The sequence below is a fragment of the Protopterus annectens genome, chromosome 1.part1 (assembly GCF_019279795.1).
Source record: "Protopterus annectens isolate FY-2018-M chromosome 1.part1, PAN1.0, whole genome shotgun sequence".
NCBI lineage: Eukaryota > Metazoa > Chordata > Ceratodontiformes > Protopteridae > Protopterus > Protopterus annectens.
Window position 1 is genome coordinate 483,199,062 of NC_056726.1, and position 19,750 is coordinate 483,218,811.

General features: G+C 36.9%; 1 protein-coding gene across 1 annotated transcript in view; it reads right to left on the reverse strand.

Annotated features, from left to right (window-relative positions):
- The window catches only part of TARBP1 (TAR (HIV-1) RNA binding protein 1), a 2,802,917-nt gene that overhangs the window by 949,848 nt on the left and 1,833,319 nt on the right, over positions 1–19,750 (reverse strand). Inside the window, exon 27 of the mRNA XM_044087106.1 lies at positions 11,736–11,822. Coding sequence (XP_043943041.1) covers positions 11,736–11,822 — 87 coding nt within the window. The remainder of the gene's footprint in view (positions 1–11,735; positions 11,823–19,750) is intronic.

The window sequence follows — 19,750 nt, forward strand, 5'->3', positions numbered from 1 at the left end:
TCGGAATTTTTGTTTCCTTCCAGTGAATTACAGGAAGGTTGTTACATCTACAACGCAAATATCCAATTGAATAGGCTCGAGTCCAAACCTGCTAAGCTGCCTGTTGACTCCAGTCCTGCTGAGTGTACTGTAACTGCTGCTGAATAATACATCCAGACCAGTTCTGCTCGCGACGATGTCCTGCTGCATAATGCATCCATCCACTCCTGCGATGTCCTGCTAAATAATACCCATTGCTTGCCCTAAACATGCGGCTGCTCTGCTCGCTGGAATAAATTTACTTATGCAATTGCAAAGATCCACTCCACTCCTTCTTGTGCATTGCCGGTTGCCCCAAAACATATCCGTCTGCTCGCTCTTGCAAAACAAGTACGTTTGCAGTTGGTAATAGGTATTCTAAATGTGTAACCCGGGCCTCCCGTAATAGAGCTAAACTGCTGCTAATACAATTCCAAATATTTCCCGCTCGCTGGAAATAATGACGTGAGCTAAAGGAGCTCAATTCTGACTGGCTAATAGCCCTGACGAGCTGACGTCATCACGCACGTGATGACGTCAGCGTCAACAGCGCGAACTTCGAAAAAAATGAAATACTATAAGAAAAAAATCGGAAATGAAGGGGTGCCACTCGGGAATCGTGGCACCCCTTCATTTAGACCCCAAAACTCGGTAAAAAATGAGTAAATCGGTATGGTTGAGAGTTCTGCTTCTATCCAGGAAGGATGGTTACAATCTGGATGGAGGAAGATGGGAAGGCTGTTGAGAAGGACAGAGACGGACAGTAAGACATAAATACAGGTATAGATATATATAAAACACAAGGAAAACACATATAAATGTATTTATTTAAAAAGAAGCTATAAAATGTAAAAATTACATGTGTCTGTAGAAACTAAAGATGACTGCTGGAGGATCATATCTGGAGTGGATGGTGGCAAATGAGATCTAAGGGTTTTGTAGGAAAGCATTGCATTGTGCGAGAAGAGAGGCATTTGAGGTCCAGAGAAGCATCTGAGTGGAAAAGATTCCTGCCTGGATTTACCACATGGGTGGATAACCAACAGTAGAGATGGACAGAGATGACAATATAAGATACATGACTTTAGAAACGTTGCTGTTAAGCAATTTTCTTTTCCTTTACAACAACTCTACAACACAAACTTTTAGCACAGTGACTTAGGCAACACCTAACATCTTGTACATCCCCATGTTAAGTATAGCATCTCTCTGATTTTTTTTTCCTCCTCTGCTAGTATGCTTCTGTTCTCCTCTACTATGTTACCAACCATCACTTTCTTTTCAACCTCCGCACCTTCTACCTATGCCACTTATTTCATTTATATCTCAAAATTAAATCAACCTTAATGTTTACATAGATATGTTTATACCCCAAGTAGAGTCCACAGAATGTTTCCCCAGGTAAACAGCAAATGTTGGAGGTGTGCCAGGGAAGAAAGAGGTACTTGGGAACATATTTTTTGGGAGTGTGGTGGGTTGGCAGACTTTAAAGATTCCATGTGGGATGCACTGTTGGAGATGCTTTTTGGCAGATTGGTGTGACGAGAGAGATGATTTTTCTGAACTATGACACAGAATTAGAATTGACTAGACATGGTAAGGTCTTGCCATGTCTAATTATGGTGGCTGTCAAAAAAGCAATTACTAGAAAATGGAAATCAAAATCTAAACCAACTATATTAGAAGCAGTGAATAAAGTAAAACAACTGGAACTGAGATCTTTAGAAAAGGGTAGGAATAAGTTACATAGAAAAAATGAGAATTGTGGGAACAATACATACATTTAAAAAGGTAGGACTTAAATGAACTATGTAAGGTTTGAAATTGATTGGGTAGATTATAAGTGATGTATAATGTTTGCAACTGGAAGTATGTCAGTATAGTTTGTGATGTAAAATCAGGAGCGGCCTTAGGTCACCTGGTGCTCTAGGCAAAAGGGCTCTACGGCGCCCCCCACCACACCATCTGGTGCCCCCATCCTAGTCTACCTACACCAAATAAATACTGGAAAAGTGATCCTACTAGAGTGGCACCCTAGGTGGCCGCCTAGTTGGCCTATGCCCAAGGCCGGCCACGTGTAAAATGCTTGCAATTAGGGATGTGTCTGTGTGGTTTGTTTTCATTTATATAAATGTATGATCGTTTATAAGTGATGGTTTAATAAAGATGCTTCATGTTTTAGAAAAGGGGCAGGAATTGAATAATTTATGTAATGTTGCTCAGGTTATATGATATATAGCAATATGTGTGAAGTATAATGTTAATGTTAATTTGTTAATACAGTTTGATTACTTTTAAATGTAAATTTGCATATGTCACAAGTAATAATTCAAATAAAGGTGTTTAAAGGAAATGAAATCAACCTTTTGCTTCCCACCCTTTGTAAAAATCTTAGCATTCTGTAGTATGACATCCATCCTGCTGCATAGTTATTTGTTTAACTATATCTATATAGTGTATAATTAGTATACAAAGCCTTACTACTGCATGTATAGTTACTATCTTATCTAGGCTGACATTGTAAAATTTATTTTAATTGTATTCTGCCAGCCACTGGTGATATTATATAACTTAAAAGACTGTGCTTGTACTGTTTTTCTCCCCAGGAATCTTCTGAAAAGGGGTCTTTGTACCCAGCTGGACTTCCCTGGTCAACAAATGTAAAACAAAATAAACAGAAAATAGAGTTGTAGCCAAACTTGGAGAGATTATGACAAAGAAAACTAAAGATCCTATGGAGGTAAAAGAGATATTTTAGAAATGTTATACAAATTTGTGTAACGCAGAGGAATGGGTATCCAAGAAAAAGCACAGATGGAATTATTTATGGAAGACTGAATTATACCAAGGTTACAGGAAGATGAACCTGAACATTTAATGGCTAGAACAGAAAGAGATGAGATAAAACATTGATGTACACTCAATCAACAGGCAAGTCTCAGGGAACACAAGGTATTCTTGTGGAAATTTGGAAGTTAGGAAAAGAAGAAAGTAATAAAGCTATGTAAGGTTTTGTTTTTACAATATTTTAAGGGGGGGGGGTACCAGCATCCTGGAAGAAAATTGTGGTGGCTGTATTATCCAGAGATAGTACAGAACATTCATATCCAGATTCATACAAACCCATTAAATTTAAAACCATGATTATGAAGTGTTGATGTCAATACCAGCAAATACAGTAGCAAATGCGTTACCAGAACTGACAGATGTGGATCAGTATGGTTTTGTGAAGAGGAGGGAAACACTTGACAACTTCAGAGCAATGATGACGATCCAGAGGGAAGCAAAAAGCACTCTCAACTGTTGGTGAGTCTTAACGTAGAGAAAACATCTGATACAGTCTCCTGGAATTATACGAGTACTCAGCATCTACATTCCCTGTTAGAATAACAGGGCTAAATAAGGAGGATATATGAAAGGTCAGAAGCACGAATTAAAGTGGGTGGTCTTCTCACTGATAAGTGGAATCATGCAAAAATGTTTTCTTTTCCCTTTGTTAACTGCTTTTTACAGAAGGAATTCAGAACTTTGGGAAAGTCACAGTTGTAGTAATCAAGAAAAATGATCTTGATTTGTAGGCTATGTTGCTTTTTACTTGATACATGCCGTAAAGGACATGTTGGTGCTGTGGAATATTTTGAGACAGTTTCAAGTTTTTTCAGAATATAAAATGAATGAAGATAACACAAAGCTGTAGTGGTAAACTATGCACTAATGTATAAATTGCTTCGGCAATATCCATACTTATGGTAACATGATACTATGAAGTATTTTAGTGACTATATTAAAAAGGATTCTGTTACAGCTGAGAAAGATATGCGGGTAGAGACTACAGAAGATACAATAAGAAAACAGTAAGCTTTTGATTATGGATATGGATAGTAATATACAAACATTGAAACTACTTTAGTCTTATGTACAAGTCAGACATATTTTTCACAATCAGAGAAGTTCTGGATGACAATTTAGAAAGAGTTGAAGGAATTTATTTTGGAACAAATGAGGGAAAGAGCTAAGTAAGATGATTCTCCCCATACAGCACATTGGTTTTGAGTTATTTGGTTTGAAAGGATGCTTTAAAGCTACGTAGGTCAGGCTCCTACACATACTTCAAGCAGAAGGTTAGAAATCAAAGTGGAAAAGGATGATATTGAAACAGAATGAAAGTTTTTAAAATAAAGACAGTCTAGAATTTAGTCCTTAAAGAGAAAAGTAACAACCATACAGCATATTACACTCATAAAGAAGCAGAAAGAATTCCATAAACTAAGCCAGTATAGGAATGTAGAAAAGAGATTATAGGGATGTCTGCAAGTAAGGTACAGAAAACAGACAAGAAGAAGCTGAAATTTAATAGAGGAAATTAGCAAAAGAAACAAGGTACTGAGAACAAATAACTCTGGAAGGAAAGCTAATGAATTGGGATGAGACTAAGAAGGAGTTTGGAACTGCAGATTAGAGGCTACCTTTCCCATCGTGGATTGATAATAGAGTATAAGCAAAGAGGAGAAAGGGGTATGCATGTCACTGCAAAAATACTATCCCTAACTATCATACATTAGATAATCTGATATCTAGTAATCACAGACTAGCCCACCACAAGCATAACAGCATAACATAATGCACACAAGTTAGGGTCTATATTGAATAGTCAATTCCCATTCCATTGACTATTCAATATAATGAACCTAAAAAAGTTGAAAATTGCACAGCTTTCAAAAGGTTACCAAAACCAGAAGAAAAAAAAAGCCAAATAGTTTTCACAGGGGGAAATCCCCTGTGACGCCCCCCAACACCTACACTACTTTAAATATACCAACTCCTAGACTGCACAACATTGAAGAGAAATTAAATATCTTAACTCCACTATTTGTAATCTTACAAGGTACACATGCAGAGCCTTAAGTCGCAGAAAGTATAAGTGAAACAGGCATTCATTGGCTGAATGCCTAATATCTTCTTAATGAAAGAAAAGGTTAAAATCGTAAAGCAAAAGAAATGACTTAAAGTGACTAAGGTAGACTTTAGCAGTAATATTATTTCAAGAGTAGGCATTCTTCCATAATATGAAAACTACAAAATAAAACTTGCTACACTTTTAAAAATGTTGAGGCAAATACCGTTATAATCAGTTACAAGATCAGTGTTTTCTGGGAAAAAAAAAAAAAAAAACAAACACGGTCTTCAATTTCACTGGTAAAGGTGGGATGTGCCCTTTGATCAACTGAGTGCTGTTCTTATACCAAAAAGATAAAGCTAAGGATGATTATAAATTTAGTTTACATGTTAAAAAATAATCAAAGTTTTTATTAATATTTGTAATACTTCATTTGATTGTCATATTGATCTGTTTATGCAAAGGAACCATAATAAAATTTTCTATCTGTGATTCCAAAAACAGACTTCTGAATGCAATAAATAAACCTGCTTACAAAAATAATCACTAAAGGCTACTAAAACAGAGACGTAATACATCAGACTGAGTAAAATGAAATATAAAGTGCCATTCAAAAGAGACACACTACTTCAGACTGAATAAAATAAAACAAAGTGACATTCAAGATTCTATTTATCAGTAATTATGTCTATTTATGACTCTAATACATTTATACAGATGGCACTTAAATGGTTCTAGAGCAGGAAAGTGAAGTGGTAAGCTAACTAATATGCATCCATATTTGTATAGCTGCTTTAAACTTCATAATACATAAAGAACCAAGAGCGTTTCTATTAGCTAAATTTGTTTAAAAGTGACTGAAAAGAGGGTTTTAAAGTCATATGCTGTATGCATTCATATGTTTCCCAGTACTTTTTCAGTGAGACAGCTGTACATTTTGGTGTTGGCAAAGAAAAGTGTTTTTGCAGATTTGAGGTGAAACGATGTAATGCCCAACAGATTAATACAGCAAGAACTGTACGAATGAAAAATATAAACAATGGACTACTTTTCTTTCTTCTTTTCTCGGTTAGGGGTTGCCACAGCGGATCACCTGTCCACTCATGATTGTCAGTGGAGTTTTACGGTGTCGAGTTGCCAGCCCAGCGCCCAACCTTCCACAGAAGGCAAGCACTCACGCCTAGGGCCAATTTAGAGTCTCCAATCCACCTACAGCATGTTTTTGGGATGTGGGAGGAAACTGGAGCACCCGTTGGAAACCCACGTGACCACAGGGATGACATAAACAATGGACTACTAATGAATCTAAAAAAGTTGAAAATTGCACAGCCTTCAAAAGGTTACCAAAACCAAAAGAAAAAAAAATACAAACAGTTTTCACAGGGGGAAACTATTTTGTAAACTGTGAATTACATATAGATTACATTTTGCATTTCCTACTCCTTTTCAAAATAAGATGGAATATCAAAGTATACTGCATTCTTTTATTAACAGAGGTAGAGTTCAAATCCCACCTATACCTACATATATAGGGTATAATAATTTTTCCTTTGTAAAGCCTAAAAAAATCTCAGCCTAATTAAGGTATGGTTAAGTCAATGGAGTACTCAACAAAGAAATCAGATACTGTTGTGGAAGAAAAAGAACAAACATGAAATAGCTAAACAGTGACTACAGTGTCCTGTGTACAGACAGACATAAAATTAGAAAAATACCAGAAAATGCAAATAGAAACTTCAGCAACGAGGAACATAATCACTCGCATAGTTTCAGTAACAGGAGTAAATGAGCTAATGTGAAACAATTTTCAAGCATACTTAAATATGTTACCAATACTATTAACTCCATATGACAAAAGGAGGAATCAATTCTAGTCGCACCGTAGATATGGACAAGAGCACTTATGGCAAACATCAAAAATTAAAGCAATACTGACTTCATGAACCTTATCTGCACTGTGACTTAGGAATGAGACTCATCCTTGTCACGGTAACCGTAAACATTTAGGAAAACAAACAAAACAAGGAATCTAGTACAGTCCTACTAAAATACCTCTGTAATACATGACCTGATCGTTTTGACTTTTTCAGTATATGGACTATTAGCATGCATATTTTTTTCTGTCCCATATTTTGGCTGTATTAATTATTTTACTTTGTTGCTATGGTTAGGCTAAGTGCTTCCATTTTCTTTTGATTCATCCCATGCAAAAGTCACGTCGTTTCATGATGATTCTCCATGCACCCTGGCTGAGGAAGTTCCTTAAGCTTTTTCAGAGCCTTCCTAAAGCAGGCAGAACTTTAAATGGAATAAGTCAATGGAAGTGAAACAAGAGCTGAGGGTCATAAGTCCCAACATAACTCCGAGACACTCTGTCTTGGCACATCTGACCAAATCCCTACACTCCACACCAGGTCGCATCTGGTGAAATGCTGTGGCCTCTGGAACCTACACTGGACCAAAGAGATCACATCTTAGAGAACGATGGATTGCTTGGTAAACTTCTTTATCCACTTGGATGGTTGTTTCTAGAGGACAGCTGACTTCTTATGGGCTGATGCAGCAGGTTGTGGTGCCTCCAGCCTAATTTGACAGCATTACAAATTACTAGCTCCAAGGGACAATTCAAGGTTCGTAAGGCTTCTTAAAAGGAATCTCTGTTAAAAGCATGTGATGGAACAGAAAAGAGGCTGCAGAACAGTCCAAGGTGTTCCCCATCTGCCTGAAACTATATCCAAAGAAGGGGTTCAGATGGCAAAGAGGCAAATTAGGGTTAGACTTGTTTTCATGCTGTCTCAGAGATAATGCCTTAAGGACTCGCTAAATTATCACTAGATTTGGAATGTGAAGGACAACCTACTAACCAAAGGAGAAACCCAACATTCAATAGCTTATGTAGGTGAGCAAATGACTAATTGATGCGAGGCTTCTGGAGATTAGGAATCAGCAGTTCAGCACATGCTAGCCAAAGTCAGTGTGGTCTCTGAACAGGCCTGCACCAAAGCTAGCACAAGTGTCAAACCAAACTCTCTAGATGTGCACTCCTAAATCCAGGATTGAAGCTCCCACCAGGCATCAAACAGACTTTGAAGCATAAGCAATGGTATAGGAAAACTTTATGCATCCTCTTTTTTTTTTTTTCTTTACAGACCCACCAGCCCAGACCTGAGGCACTCCCAGGAGGAGAGTCTTCAGTTTACAGCACCAATGATCCAGGACTGGATGACTCAGGAGATCTCTCTCTCTCTTGGATCAGGCTGACCAATGACAGGCTCCATTTGATCATCCAGGGGAAGGGGAGTGCAGGAACTCTGGAATACTCCAGAGGGTACAACTCCCCATTCCCTGCTTACTCCAATAAATTTGATGAAGGTTTATGCTCAAGCCCCCATTAACTTATGGTGAACATGCTAGTGATGACTAGTAGAGTATAGAGCTGGTTAAATTCGAGTCCAGACCTTCTATATGAATATTTGTTTTTGTGACTATGCTACAAAGTATGCCTGGGGCTTTGAGTAAACCCTTCCACTGATCTCTGGACAAAAGGCTGTGCACTTCTCACATTTTCATAGTCTTTAAGTAGGCCATCAGTGTTTTCTCTCTCTACAATTAAGTAGCCGGTGAAACTTAGGACAGCTAGTACTACAAGATGGTACAGGCAATTTTTATCTATAATGTAATAGCCATATGGGCATTTACTGTGTTGTTTAGGTATATGAATGCAGGACTTCACCAATGACAGCAAACATCAAGATATGAACTGAAAATGAGATGAAAAAGAACTGGTAGCTTCTAGAGATGTGTGCTTATACAGCTGGCATGCAAAGGCATACTGAGAATCAGTATGGATGGCTGGATATCCCTGAACACAGGATTTTGTGTGTTAAGTTCTGATTGGTGGAGAACATATACTCAAACAGATTCTCCAGCACCACTTGAAGCATTTGGGGAATAACAATAAACTGAATGGCAATGAAGGCATCATGTCAATAATAATCTGTACAGAACATAACAGGTGTACTGCATAGGTGCTGAGCACTGAAAACGTATCCCATATACCTTGGGAATCGTTGTCTCCTTTGAATTCTTTGAGCTATGCCTTTCTAGGTATATCACACTTAACGGAGACAGTAAAAAAAAACACAGCTTGAGATCTGCTAATCAAGAAAACCCATCTTTCATCATCCATTTATTACCATCTAACAAATCACTTTGTGCACATGCTAAAATTCCTACACTTCAACAAAAATAGCATCTTTCAGACTAAAAATCAATACAGTAATATATTTTCTGCAAAAAAATAAATGCATACACATGGGCACACATCCACATTATACACACTTTTATTCAAGTCTAGTTCTAAAGACACAAGGACTCACGGAGGTCGAGGTCTGTAGTCAAGATGAGCATCAAAGGTATGGGAAAATCTGCACTAGCTCTGGAGCGCAGATGAGTGGACACATCACACCTGCCAATCAGCAGGCAAAGGATTTGAGATGTACTAAAAATCTCCTATTCCTTCTGGGTGATACTTAATGATCCCCAGTCCTTCCCTTCTTGCAACCTAGAATGCCAGGAGTCTGGAAGGAACCATGAGGCAAATGGGGAAGAGGGTTTGACAGCTGGGAGGCAACATGCCAAAAAAAAAGGGGCTAGTAAAGACTTTATTAAAAGACCAAGAGACTGTGATGTGCCATAACTAATAAAAGGACACTGCATTTTGTTGCACTAAAATGCTTTAGCTTCTGTGCAACATGATGCCTTTTCCAGTTTAAACAAAAACAGGCTGCACACTGAAAAAGTTTTAACCACTGGTCTTATTAGCGTGAGATTAACCCTCATGCTGTTCACAAGGTAATGCACTTTATTAAGTACACAACAGAGGAAAAGTATTTAAAAGTATACACATTAACAGATCTAGTGTTCAAAGTAAAAATGAGTTTGTTAATACTGCAAGACATGATTGGCTAAGGAAGGGGTTTTGAGTTTAACACAAAAGCTTAATTTCAAATGCATCTCAAGGCCAAGGGATTTTCCATGAACTTTATAAACATTATTTACAAGTCATATTTATGACAGAAGAGCCCATAGGATCATTAACAGATAAACATATGAATGCTTATAACTGAATTGCATATTTACAAGAGCCTTCCCTGGATAGTAGCAATGATTTCTACAGTCAGCAGTACTCACATTTGATTTTAAGAATTAAGTGGCTGTACTTTTTAATTTCAGCAAGATAATAAAAACAATTTGAGGACATGTATAGAATAGCCTGCTGAAGACCAGTTAAGTGTATTGCCAGGCAATGGTTTACTTATCACCAGAGAGGTACCATTTGTCCCTGACACTTCTCATCCAGAGAGAAGCAGCAAAAAATGATGCTTTTAGGGTGGCAGCACTTCAGCTTTTCAAAAATCAATTCACCAGCAATTACTTGGGTTGATGCATACATGACTGAAAAAGGGTTCTCTCATGTTAGAATCTTTTTGGTGGAGAGTATTAGACTTGAAAATGTCACTCTTAGTTACAAGCAGTGAATCACAGGGAGCTTTGCATCCCCACAAAAAAACATTTGCATTTTAGATATGGCAAACACCAGATTTTCGAACTTCTAGATGGAATTGATCTTGCCATCAGCACACATTCCTTTCAAGGCTAATAATATATTCTTTTCAGTAAGGCATAGCTAAAGAATGACAAAGTAACAGGGTATAGCTGTGAACTCAATTAACTATACAGCATACATTTCTACCAGTTAAATAAAACAGGTTTCAGAGACAAAATCTCTACTAAATATCCCTGTGAAACAGTTTAACTGTGATAACAACTAACCCTCATTTTTCTTTCGGTAAAAACATATCACATGCCTGGGCTTATATCTCCATTTTTTTCTAAGAGTCAATCAACATTCTTGTGAACAACCTTAACTGCGTGTTTACAGTCATGGCATCATATATGGCTGTTATTACCAAATCTTCAAGTATATATGACTATATCAAAGATCAAGTGCTTGGAAACAGTGGAAGTCTTTAGGATAAGACACTTCACTGACAAATCAAGACAAAGACTTTTAACTATAAGTGGACAGTGACAGCACCAACCTCAAATAAGAAACCCATCTTATTTTCCGGAATCAAGTACTTAGCAGTACACCCTTGGCCATTTATGGCTAGTGATGGTACCACACCAAACAAGAAAATCATCTCATTCCCACTAACAAGATACTGAGCAGTAGACCCTAGTCCTTCTTTACAAACGTCAGGTGAATAGAGGGTCAGCCAAGTGTTCAAATTAAACAGAATGACATATAAAAAAACAGGGCGACTGCCACCTCAGCACAGTAGAAACCCCAGACCTTGACCTGCCACTGTAGACTGTCCAACCAGTAAACACATTTGACAGGAAATGTCATGCCTGTCACCTTTTACCAGTCGCAAATTAAACGCTACAAATCAAGAATTTGCTGTCTTCAGTGCTTTACAAGTTTCAAAATACGTACAGCACAGCAAAATTGATTGAGAAAGGTTAAACTAGAAGAGCAGATACATGATGTAACCTTTTAATTACATGAAAGATGTGCTCTTTCAAGGTGAAAGGAACAATGATGTCAAAAGTCTGGAAGAAGTGTCACATGAATGTGTGGAGAATGTTAACATGAGAATTTTCAGTTACTCGGCTATTTCCTCATGAAAGTGATGATAACATGGTATTCAGTTTAACAAAATGGCTACTGAATGCTAGCTGTAATTTCTAAGAAAACCAAAATGCAATACTGTTGTTAAAACTTGTACTAGAGGTACAAATGGAACAAACCTACCTTATCAGAGACATTCAGAAGAATAATATCGAAGTGAGTCAGAACGGACATAAATGTACAAATACTTGTTTTGATTTTCTCTTGGTCCTGAAAAAGAAGAAAATATATATCCAGTAATGTTAAAAATAGGCAAATAAGCATTTGTGCGATGCAAACTGCATTTTTATTATTTTATGTGAAACTGCATCTTTTTTTGTGATGATCTATACATTTCTGCCACTTACACCTTAAAATTACAAACTATAATATCTCAAATATGCTTTACAAACTCAGTTTTTCAGTCAAATTGCAATTTATGTTCAGTTAATCTTAGATGTGTAGCTACAAAAACAGGATAGGGACATTCCTGATGGAAAATAATTTGTGTACATTTCAGTTAACAAATGTCTTAATTGTTTTTCCTTTGTGTAGTATGTGACGTCAGACAACATGTTCTTATTGTATTCTTCTGGCAGCATCCAGATTACAGGGCAAAAGAGGAGGGCACTAGCAAGGGCAATCCAAAGATCTTTGGAATACTAAAGAACTGGATGTAAGGGATTATACTGAAATAACATTATCTTTAATAAGTATAAGAAGGGTCTTAAAATTCCAGTACACATGGAAGAAATCATGCCACAGGCATATCAAACAAGTTTTAAAAAGAAAAGTGAGGCACTGGGCACTTTCAGCTACACTAACACACAGATGATAAGCTGCCTCCATAGTTTAGAGGGATGGAATTCTGGTAATAACTCGGTTGCCTGAGGTTTGATTAACAGAGCTGAGTGTGGAGCAGCCAGACATCAAAAAAGACAAAAGAAGAGGTTGCTTGTTTGCTCCTCCCTAGTAGTGTACAGGTAAACAGCATGTCTTGAGGACATGTATCCAAGAAGAGACCAAAGACCTAACAAAAGTCTGCACTGGCAGGGCAGCTTCAGGGATTACATGACCCTCATAAGCCAGTGACATCTCCATGATACATCCACTGCAATTCCACCCTTGAAGTGCTTACAGCAGCATGAAGGGAAGGTTAGTATGTATAACCAAAATACTTGACTGCTCTGTGTGTGTTAGCAATGCTTAGATCTGCTGCTGATCTGCTTGTGGAGCAAATGGTCAGGATCAGCCAGATAGTTAGCAGACTGTCAGAGGCAGAAAAATAATTAAAACAGGCGCTATCGGTGACCATCTTACTTTTCAAATGTGCATCTTTATCAAAATATGGTTTTCACACATTTAAGTTGCCTTCACTGCTACATCAAAAATATTCTTTCAGCTCGTTGAAAGAGACAGTGGACATATAAGACTGCTTATGAACTATTTTTGGTGGGTTTTGTAGTATGCAAGACCTTCTTTCGGCTTTTCACGGTTAGGGGTCACCACAGCGGAACTCCGGTCCACTAATGATTGGCAGTAGATTTTTATGGTGCCGAGGTGCCAGCCCAAGGCCCAACCTTCAACAAAGGCACGCCCATCCATGCATGTCTTTCGAACGCCACTCAACCGCGGGAAGGACGTGCAGACTCCACACAGAAGGCGCTCCAGCAGAGACTCGAACAGGAGAACCTCTTGCTGTGAGGCGACAACGTTACCACTGCAGTAGTATGCCAGAGCTAAGCTAGTGAAACTGATCTATAAACTAGGCAGCAAGGACAAGTTGGACACAAAGTAGCCTGTAGAATTAGGTAAACAATGGCTAGCTGCTGGTTTTTAGTAAGCAAAGAGCCAAAACGGATAAGGGTGGCGTTCTGCAATGTTACAAGAGTTGACTGGCCTTGATTCAAATGACCAGTTAGTGTCTAACTATGGTGTGACTTCATGTGGGCCCATCACTGAATTCCTGTCATAAATGTCATGCTGTCAACCTACTGCACAAGAAACAACCTGACAACTTTGGAGGGTAAGATTTCTGGAAACATAAATATCTGACGACGAACCTACTTCATGCTTTGCACCTGATTGCCTGCAGCCACTGCTTCCCAACTAAAAATTGACAACATGTTCTATTACAGGTACTAGGTTTTAGATCCCCAAGAGAAAGTATAGGATTGAATAGCTCACAATGGCATAGAACCATTAAACACATGTAATCACCAGGATATTTCCACCATTAACATTCATTATAGGCTCAGTAATCTACAACTGTTCATGTTCAATGTAAATTTATCAAACTCTAAGCCACATGAAGGCCTTCTAGCAGCTTGTAACTAAGTCAAGTGTGGTCATAAGCCCTTCTCCCCACAAAATCATCCACCTTTTTTAAAGATAAAAGGTTGTTGGCCCTTCTGATATTCATAGGTAAGACATTCCACAATCTTCCTACCCTACAGTTCTATAATGTACTTTTTAATGTTGTCCTGGGATGCATTAGGTAAACAATGACTAGGATGGGTTCCAACTCAACATCCAATGTTGCAGCCAAAGTTTCATTATTAATACATTTATACATAATTAAATCAGCAATAAACAGTCTACAATTTATGGAAAACAGATACAACTGTTCAAGCACATTCACATAACTCAGATGTTTTACCATATGGATCTGTCTTGTAAAGTACTTTTGAATCCTTTCAAAGTTTGTCTGTTTACAGTTACTGAAGTAGGCTGAATGACAACATTTGATATTTGGTCTCACCACTTACATAGTGGGATAAGTACCCTCACATATCTGCTTACAATACAGCATAATATATCAATAATAATAACATAACACTTGCCAATAATGAATGAAATATTAGCATCAAAATTAAGATGGTTATCAATTGCTATTCTTAAGTCTCTTTCTCCTCACTACTTAGTATTGTCAATGTCAGTGGTGCAACAGGTAGCAAACTTACGTTTGGTGGTGGAAGACCAGTAGGGTGTGGGTTGTATTCCCACTCCAAGTGAATGAATTCATTTTTCAAATTGTTGACACTGCAGTGCTGCACTCCTGAGTGTGCTATCCTTTGGATGACATGTTAAATCGAAGTCCAATCTCTTGAGATGGCGGTAGTTACATGGATGTAAAAGATCCCAAGGTATTTATTTATCAAAAATAATAAGGGAAGGGAAGTTCCCTGGTATCCTGTCCAAATTTTCTCCAACATTATAAATCCCACTAAGGGTCTCCCTTGAAAAGAGACCAGTAGCTCAATGGGACATACCCAGTAAATGAATAAATAAACAAACAAACAAACAGATAAGTAAATGAAAATATCTAGTGCATGTGAGTATTGGTTTTCATGCCAAAATGAACATCTTTAGATTTTTTTTTGCAAAAAGTGCCATCTGATTTTGTAGAGACCAAAGATTATACAAGTCCATAAATTCCTGTAGTTTCACCTGGTCAGTTATTTCGGCAACAATAAACCCAGTCTTAGAGTCCTCTGCAAACTTACTGACACAAATGTAAAACAAAAACCCAAAAGGATACAACACTAAGAAAAAGTAAAACAAACCAATTATGGACTGTGCCGAGTGTCGTTTAATGAAAAGCTGAACAACAAGCTCCAATACTAAGCACTTTCACCATCAATACAATGGCTTCTTCAGAGTAAAAGGAGCATCAAATCACAAGCTTTAAATACTCACTGAACTTTTGAAATAACCTATCAAAATTCTTTTCTACTTAAGCACATACACAGCATGATGAGTAAAAAAGGCATATAAAATCACACCCTTACAAACATTTATAAAGCACATATACATAAAATTATTAAAATCCCAAAAAATAAATTAATAGTAATAAATGCTAATAATCATAAATAACATTCATCAAATATTTCACACCAATGTGAACTAAAAATACTCATGTTGAATACTTATAAACTAACACAAACATCAAACAACCATTGCCCTATGCTTCAATATGGGCATAATAGAAATGTGATTGTTGAGCACAGGGAATAATGTATTATTCAATAAAACTTGCCACTTGTATTCCAAGAACTCAACTCTAACATTATCGTCACCCCCTCTTTCACTTGTCAATACACGGTCAATAACAAAAAATACAAGCCACTTAAAATTACCACACAACAGAGTGTGAATATAAGGCATTGTGAATGTCCTTGTTTTTAATAGCCCTAAGGTGTTCTGCTATCCTTTCTCTTAACCTCCGGGTGGTTTTTCCTACATAATAGCTTGAACATGTTGTGCATGTTGCCAAATAGACAACCATCCTAGTATTGCAACATTTACCAGGGCATGGAATTGTTCTGTTATACCCCCAAACAGTCAGGTAAGGTCCATCATTGATATATTTACAGTATCTGCAAGCCCCACATTTATACATACGTGAGCATATGTATTTTTCTTTCGGTCTTTCTAGTAAATTTTTGATATTCCTACCTCTGGAAAATGTTACTCATGGTGTCTGTCCTAACTCATTTTTAACATCTGCATCAAATGCTGAATCCCATGCTTTTCTAATAATTTCAATAATCTGAGGTGTCTGATAGTTGTATTTCAAAACAAGAGCTCTAGAATCAAAGGCTCTAAAATCAAGGGATTCAGATCTTCCAATTATACCAACTGTCCCACCCAAATCTTTCAAAATAGGTGAAAATGATGTTTCCCTTTTTCCCATCACCTCATTTCTAACAGATATCAACAATTTCAATGGATATCCTCTGTCTCGAAACATCCCTACCAGGTTATACATCTCTTCCTGGTATGTCATATTGTTGCTCACGAGTTGCTCACGAGTCGAGACAGACAAACCATCTGTCCTTTCACCACACTTCTACGCTAGGGTAAAGGATGACAACTTGAAAAAGTTAGGTCAATTTAAAACTAGACTCAAGCAACATTTGTCACTTAACTGGCTATGTCAATGTATCAAGCCTGGCTAACTCTCTCTAGAATGTGTAAAAATCTGTTAACCAGTTTACTGTGTAATTTAATTTAATCCTGACTTGTGCTCAGGATTAACTGTAACCTGTGGAACTTGTTTAACTTGCTTACTTATGTAATCTCTGTAAATAGTCTGTTTGTAATATGTAATGATGGTATTATGTAATGCTGTATCTGCTTACCCTTACCCTTGGAGCTTTTCTACCCGGGCCTCCGCTGAAAATGGACATGCATCCAGTCGGACTATCCCGGTCAACGAATGTAAAATAAATAAATAAATAAAATACATCTAAATAGATCATATCAACAGAAAGACCAAAACCAATAGAATCCCATATATTCTGATGGGATCTGATCAGATTTGTTAAGCAAATCTGTCCTTCAGTAAAACCATGTTGATAAATATCCAGTATTTAAAAAAAGCATAAAAAGGTACCCAATAGTCAGCCTAGATGTAAAGACCACTAGATGAACTTCCAAAATATCAAACAGCTAAAGAACCAATGAAACAGTGTAAAATAGGACAGAACATTATACTTAGGGCTTTTGTCCACAAAGACAAAGGAATTCATCAGGATAAAGAATAAATAAGCCTTACACAACAACTATAATTTATACCAACTAATACAGTCACATGACAAACAGTTTTAATTAAACAAACAAGTTGCTTTTAATTATTTGCCCAATCACTTTTTTTTTTTTTAAATAACACATTTCAAATTGATACTATCATTAAGACCTGGATGCTTATTGCCTGAAGGTTGAACTGCCATAAGGCTTCTTTCGTTTCAAGCTTAGTTTTGTAATCCCCACCTCTTAAATCTAAAGGTAACCGATCTAACACAGAAAAATAAAAATTATTACAGAAGAGAAAAATTCAAAAGGACCACGTAGTAGATAAATGGTCCTGCAGTAACTAAAATTATGATGAACGCAAAGATAAAAACTGTAGCCACAAGCACAACTAAAAAATCATATACGTGGCTAAAAACAAAACAATTTTAATATTAGTAAAAATCAGTTAAGTGCTTTCATGTCAATATAAGGCACTTCATCAGACTATAAAATAAAAGCAAGTAAAACATTTAAATAGTAGCATTTTCAAAAATCACATGATATTCAGTTATCTAATCCAAAGGTTTAATACAAAACAGCAAGTTGACAAAGACATACAAAGTTAACATAATTACCTAATCAAGTCACATGAATTCAAAATCGGTCTTACAGGTACCTTACCATTTAAACCTAAGCCCTTATCAGTCTGTAACTTAACTAACCATCATATCTCATGTTTTTAAGTTACATTCCTAAAATCACGCAGTCTAAGCCCTTCTTCTGAAAGTTCTATAACCATAAATACAAAAGTATGTTGATCACAATTCTCAATAATGTGTTTGGCCAATGCACTTTTAACATCACACTTACGAATACTATTACTATACCCTCTCATTCGTTCTCTTAAGGAACAATTCACCTTACCAATATAAAAAGATGAGCACAGAGTGCAATACTCTATAAAGACTAAATTCCTAGATGAGCAATCTGCTTGTACTCTAAAGAAATATTTTCTATGGGTAGTAGGATGTATAATACAATTCTTATTATCAACGTACATACACACATTACATGATTCGTATGATGAAATACCAAAGGAATCAAGTAGTTCCTCTCTAGCTAATCTATAACAGTCACACCTCGTTAAAGACTTCTTGTTCTTAAAACAAAAATGAGGTTGTTCACTTGCCAACTGTCTGATTTTTTTCATCTGCTAAAAGGATCAGACAGTTCTTCTTTATTACCTGACATACTGCATTAACATCACAAGTATAACATAAAGAGACTAAAATTTTCTGGTCCTTAAATAATTCATCAGGTCTTCATTGTTCATTGTTTACTGGTATTGAAAAATACGGGCTTGCTTTATCCAATATTAATTTGCTACTGTCTAACTTCATGTTATCCACTTCATTCTTTTTATACCTTCTATCTAAGAGCATATTGCATGCCGCGGTGGTGCAGCGGTAGCACTGTCACCTCACAGCAAGAGGTTCTCCCGTTTGATTTTCGGCTAGAGCGCCTTCTGTGTGGAGTCTGCATGTCCTCCCCGCAGTTGAGTGGTGTTCGAAAGACATGCGTGAATGGGAGTGCCTTTGTTGAAGGTTGAGCGTCGACTGGCACCTCGGCACCGTAAAAATCTACTGCCAATCATTAGCAGACCGGAGTTCCGCTGTGGCGACCCCTAACCGGGAAAAGCCGAAAGAAGAACATCTAAGAGCATATTGCAGCATTTTAAGATCTTTCTGAAAATTATTGTTATTATTCAACCTGGATATCCTCATTCCTTGTCCTTTCAGAATATTCCCAAAGATGTATCCCGGAAGCATACTATTTATTCGTATGCAACACATTATTTCTGCGACAAGCTTTCCTATACAGATCAGTACCCAAAGACATATCAGCATTCCTACTGACCCTTACATCAAGAAAATCTATTTTTACATTTGAAACCTTATAGGTAAAAATTAGAAATGTAGAGGTGGTATGTAAATATTCTACAAAATCCATGAACAGCCTTATCTGACACAGTCCATAACATAAAAATATCATCTGCAAATCTCCAATAGAACTTAATACAAGGGACAAAGTTATTGCCCTTAAAAACATAACTGTTCTCCCACTGCACCAAAATCATATTACACACGGCCTTCTTGGTTTTATTTTATGGTCTGATGAAATGCCTTATACTGGCATAAAAGTGTTTACTGATTTTTACTGACATTAAATTTGCTTTGTTTCAGTCGTGCATGTGACTGCAGTTTTTTCTTTGCATTCAATAAAATTTATTACAGGCAAAACATTTTCTCGTCTGCCTGAACAATGCATTGTTTTTATTTTTCTGTTTAATTGCTTAAATGTATTGTTTAATACACATTGAAAAAATACATACAGCCATGCCCATATAAAAATAATTACATTTACAGCAAGTACCAAAACATACCGCTGTGGTAAAATTACAATTGTAATAAGACCTACTTCATGAGCCAAAAAAAAACAAATTAACCTTTTGAAATATACTTATAAACTGAACAAAAAACACATTTAAATGCACTTTTTGTTTTTTCATTATGCAAAAAGCATAATGCACAAGCACAGCGATTCCTAAACCTTGTTAATACCAACATCCTGGAACAGCTGGT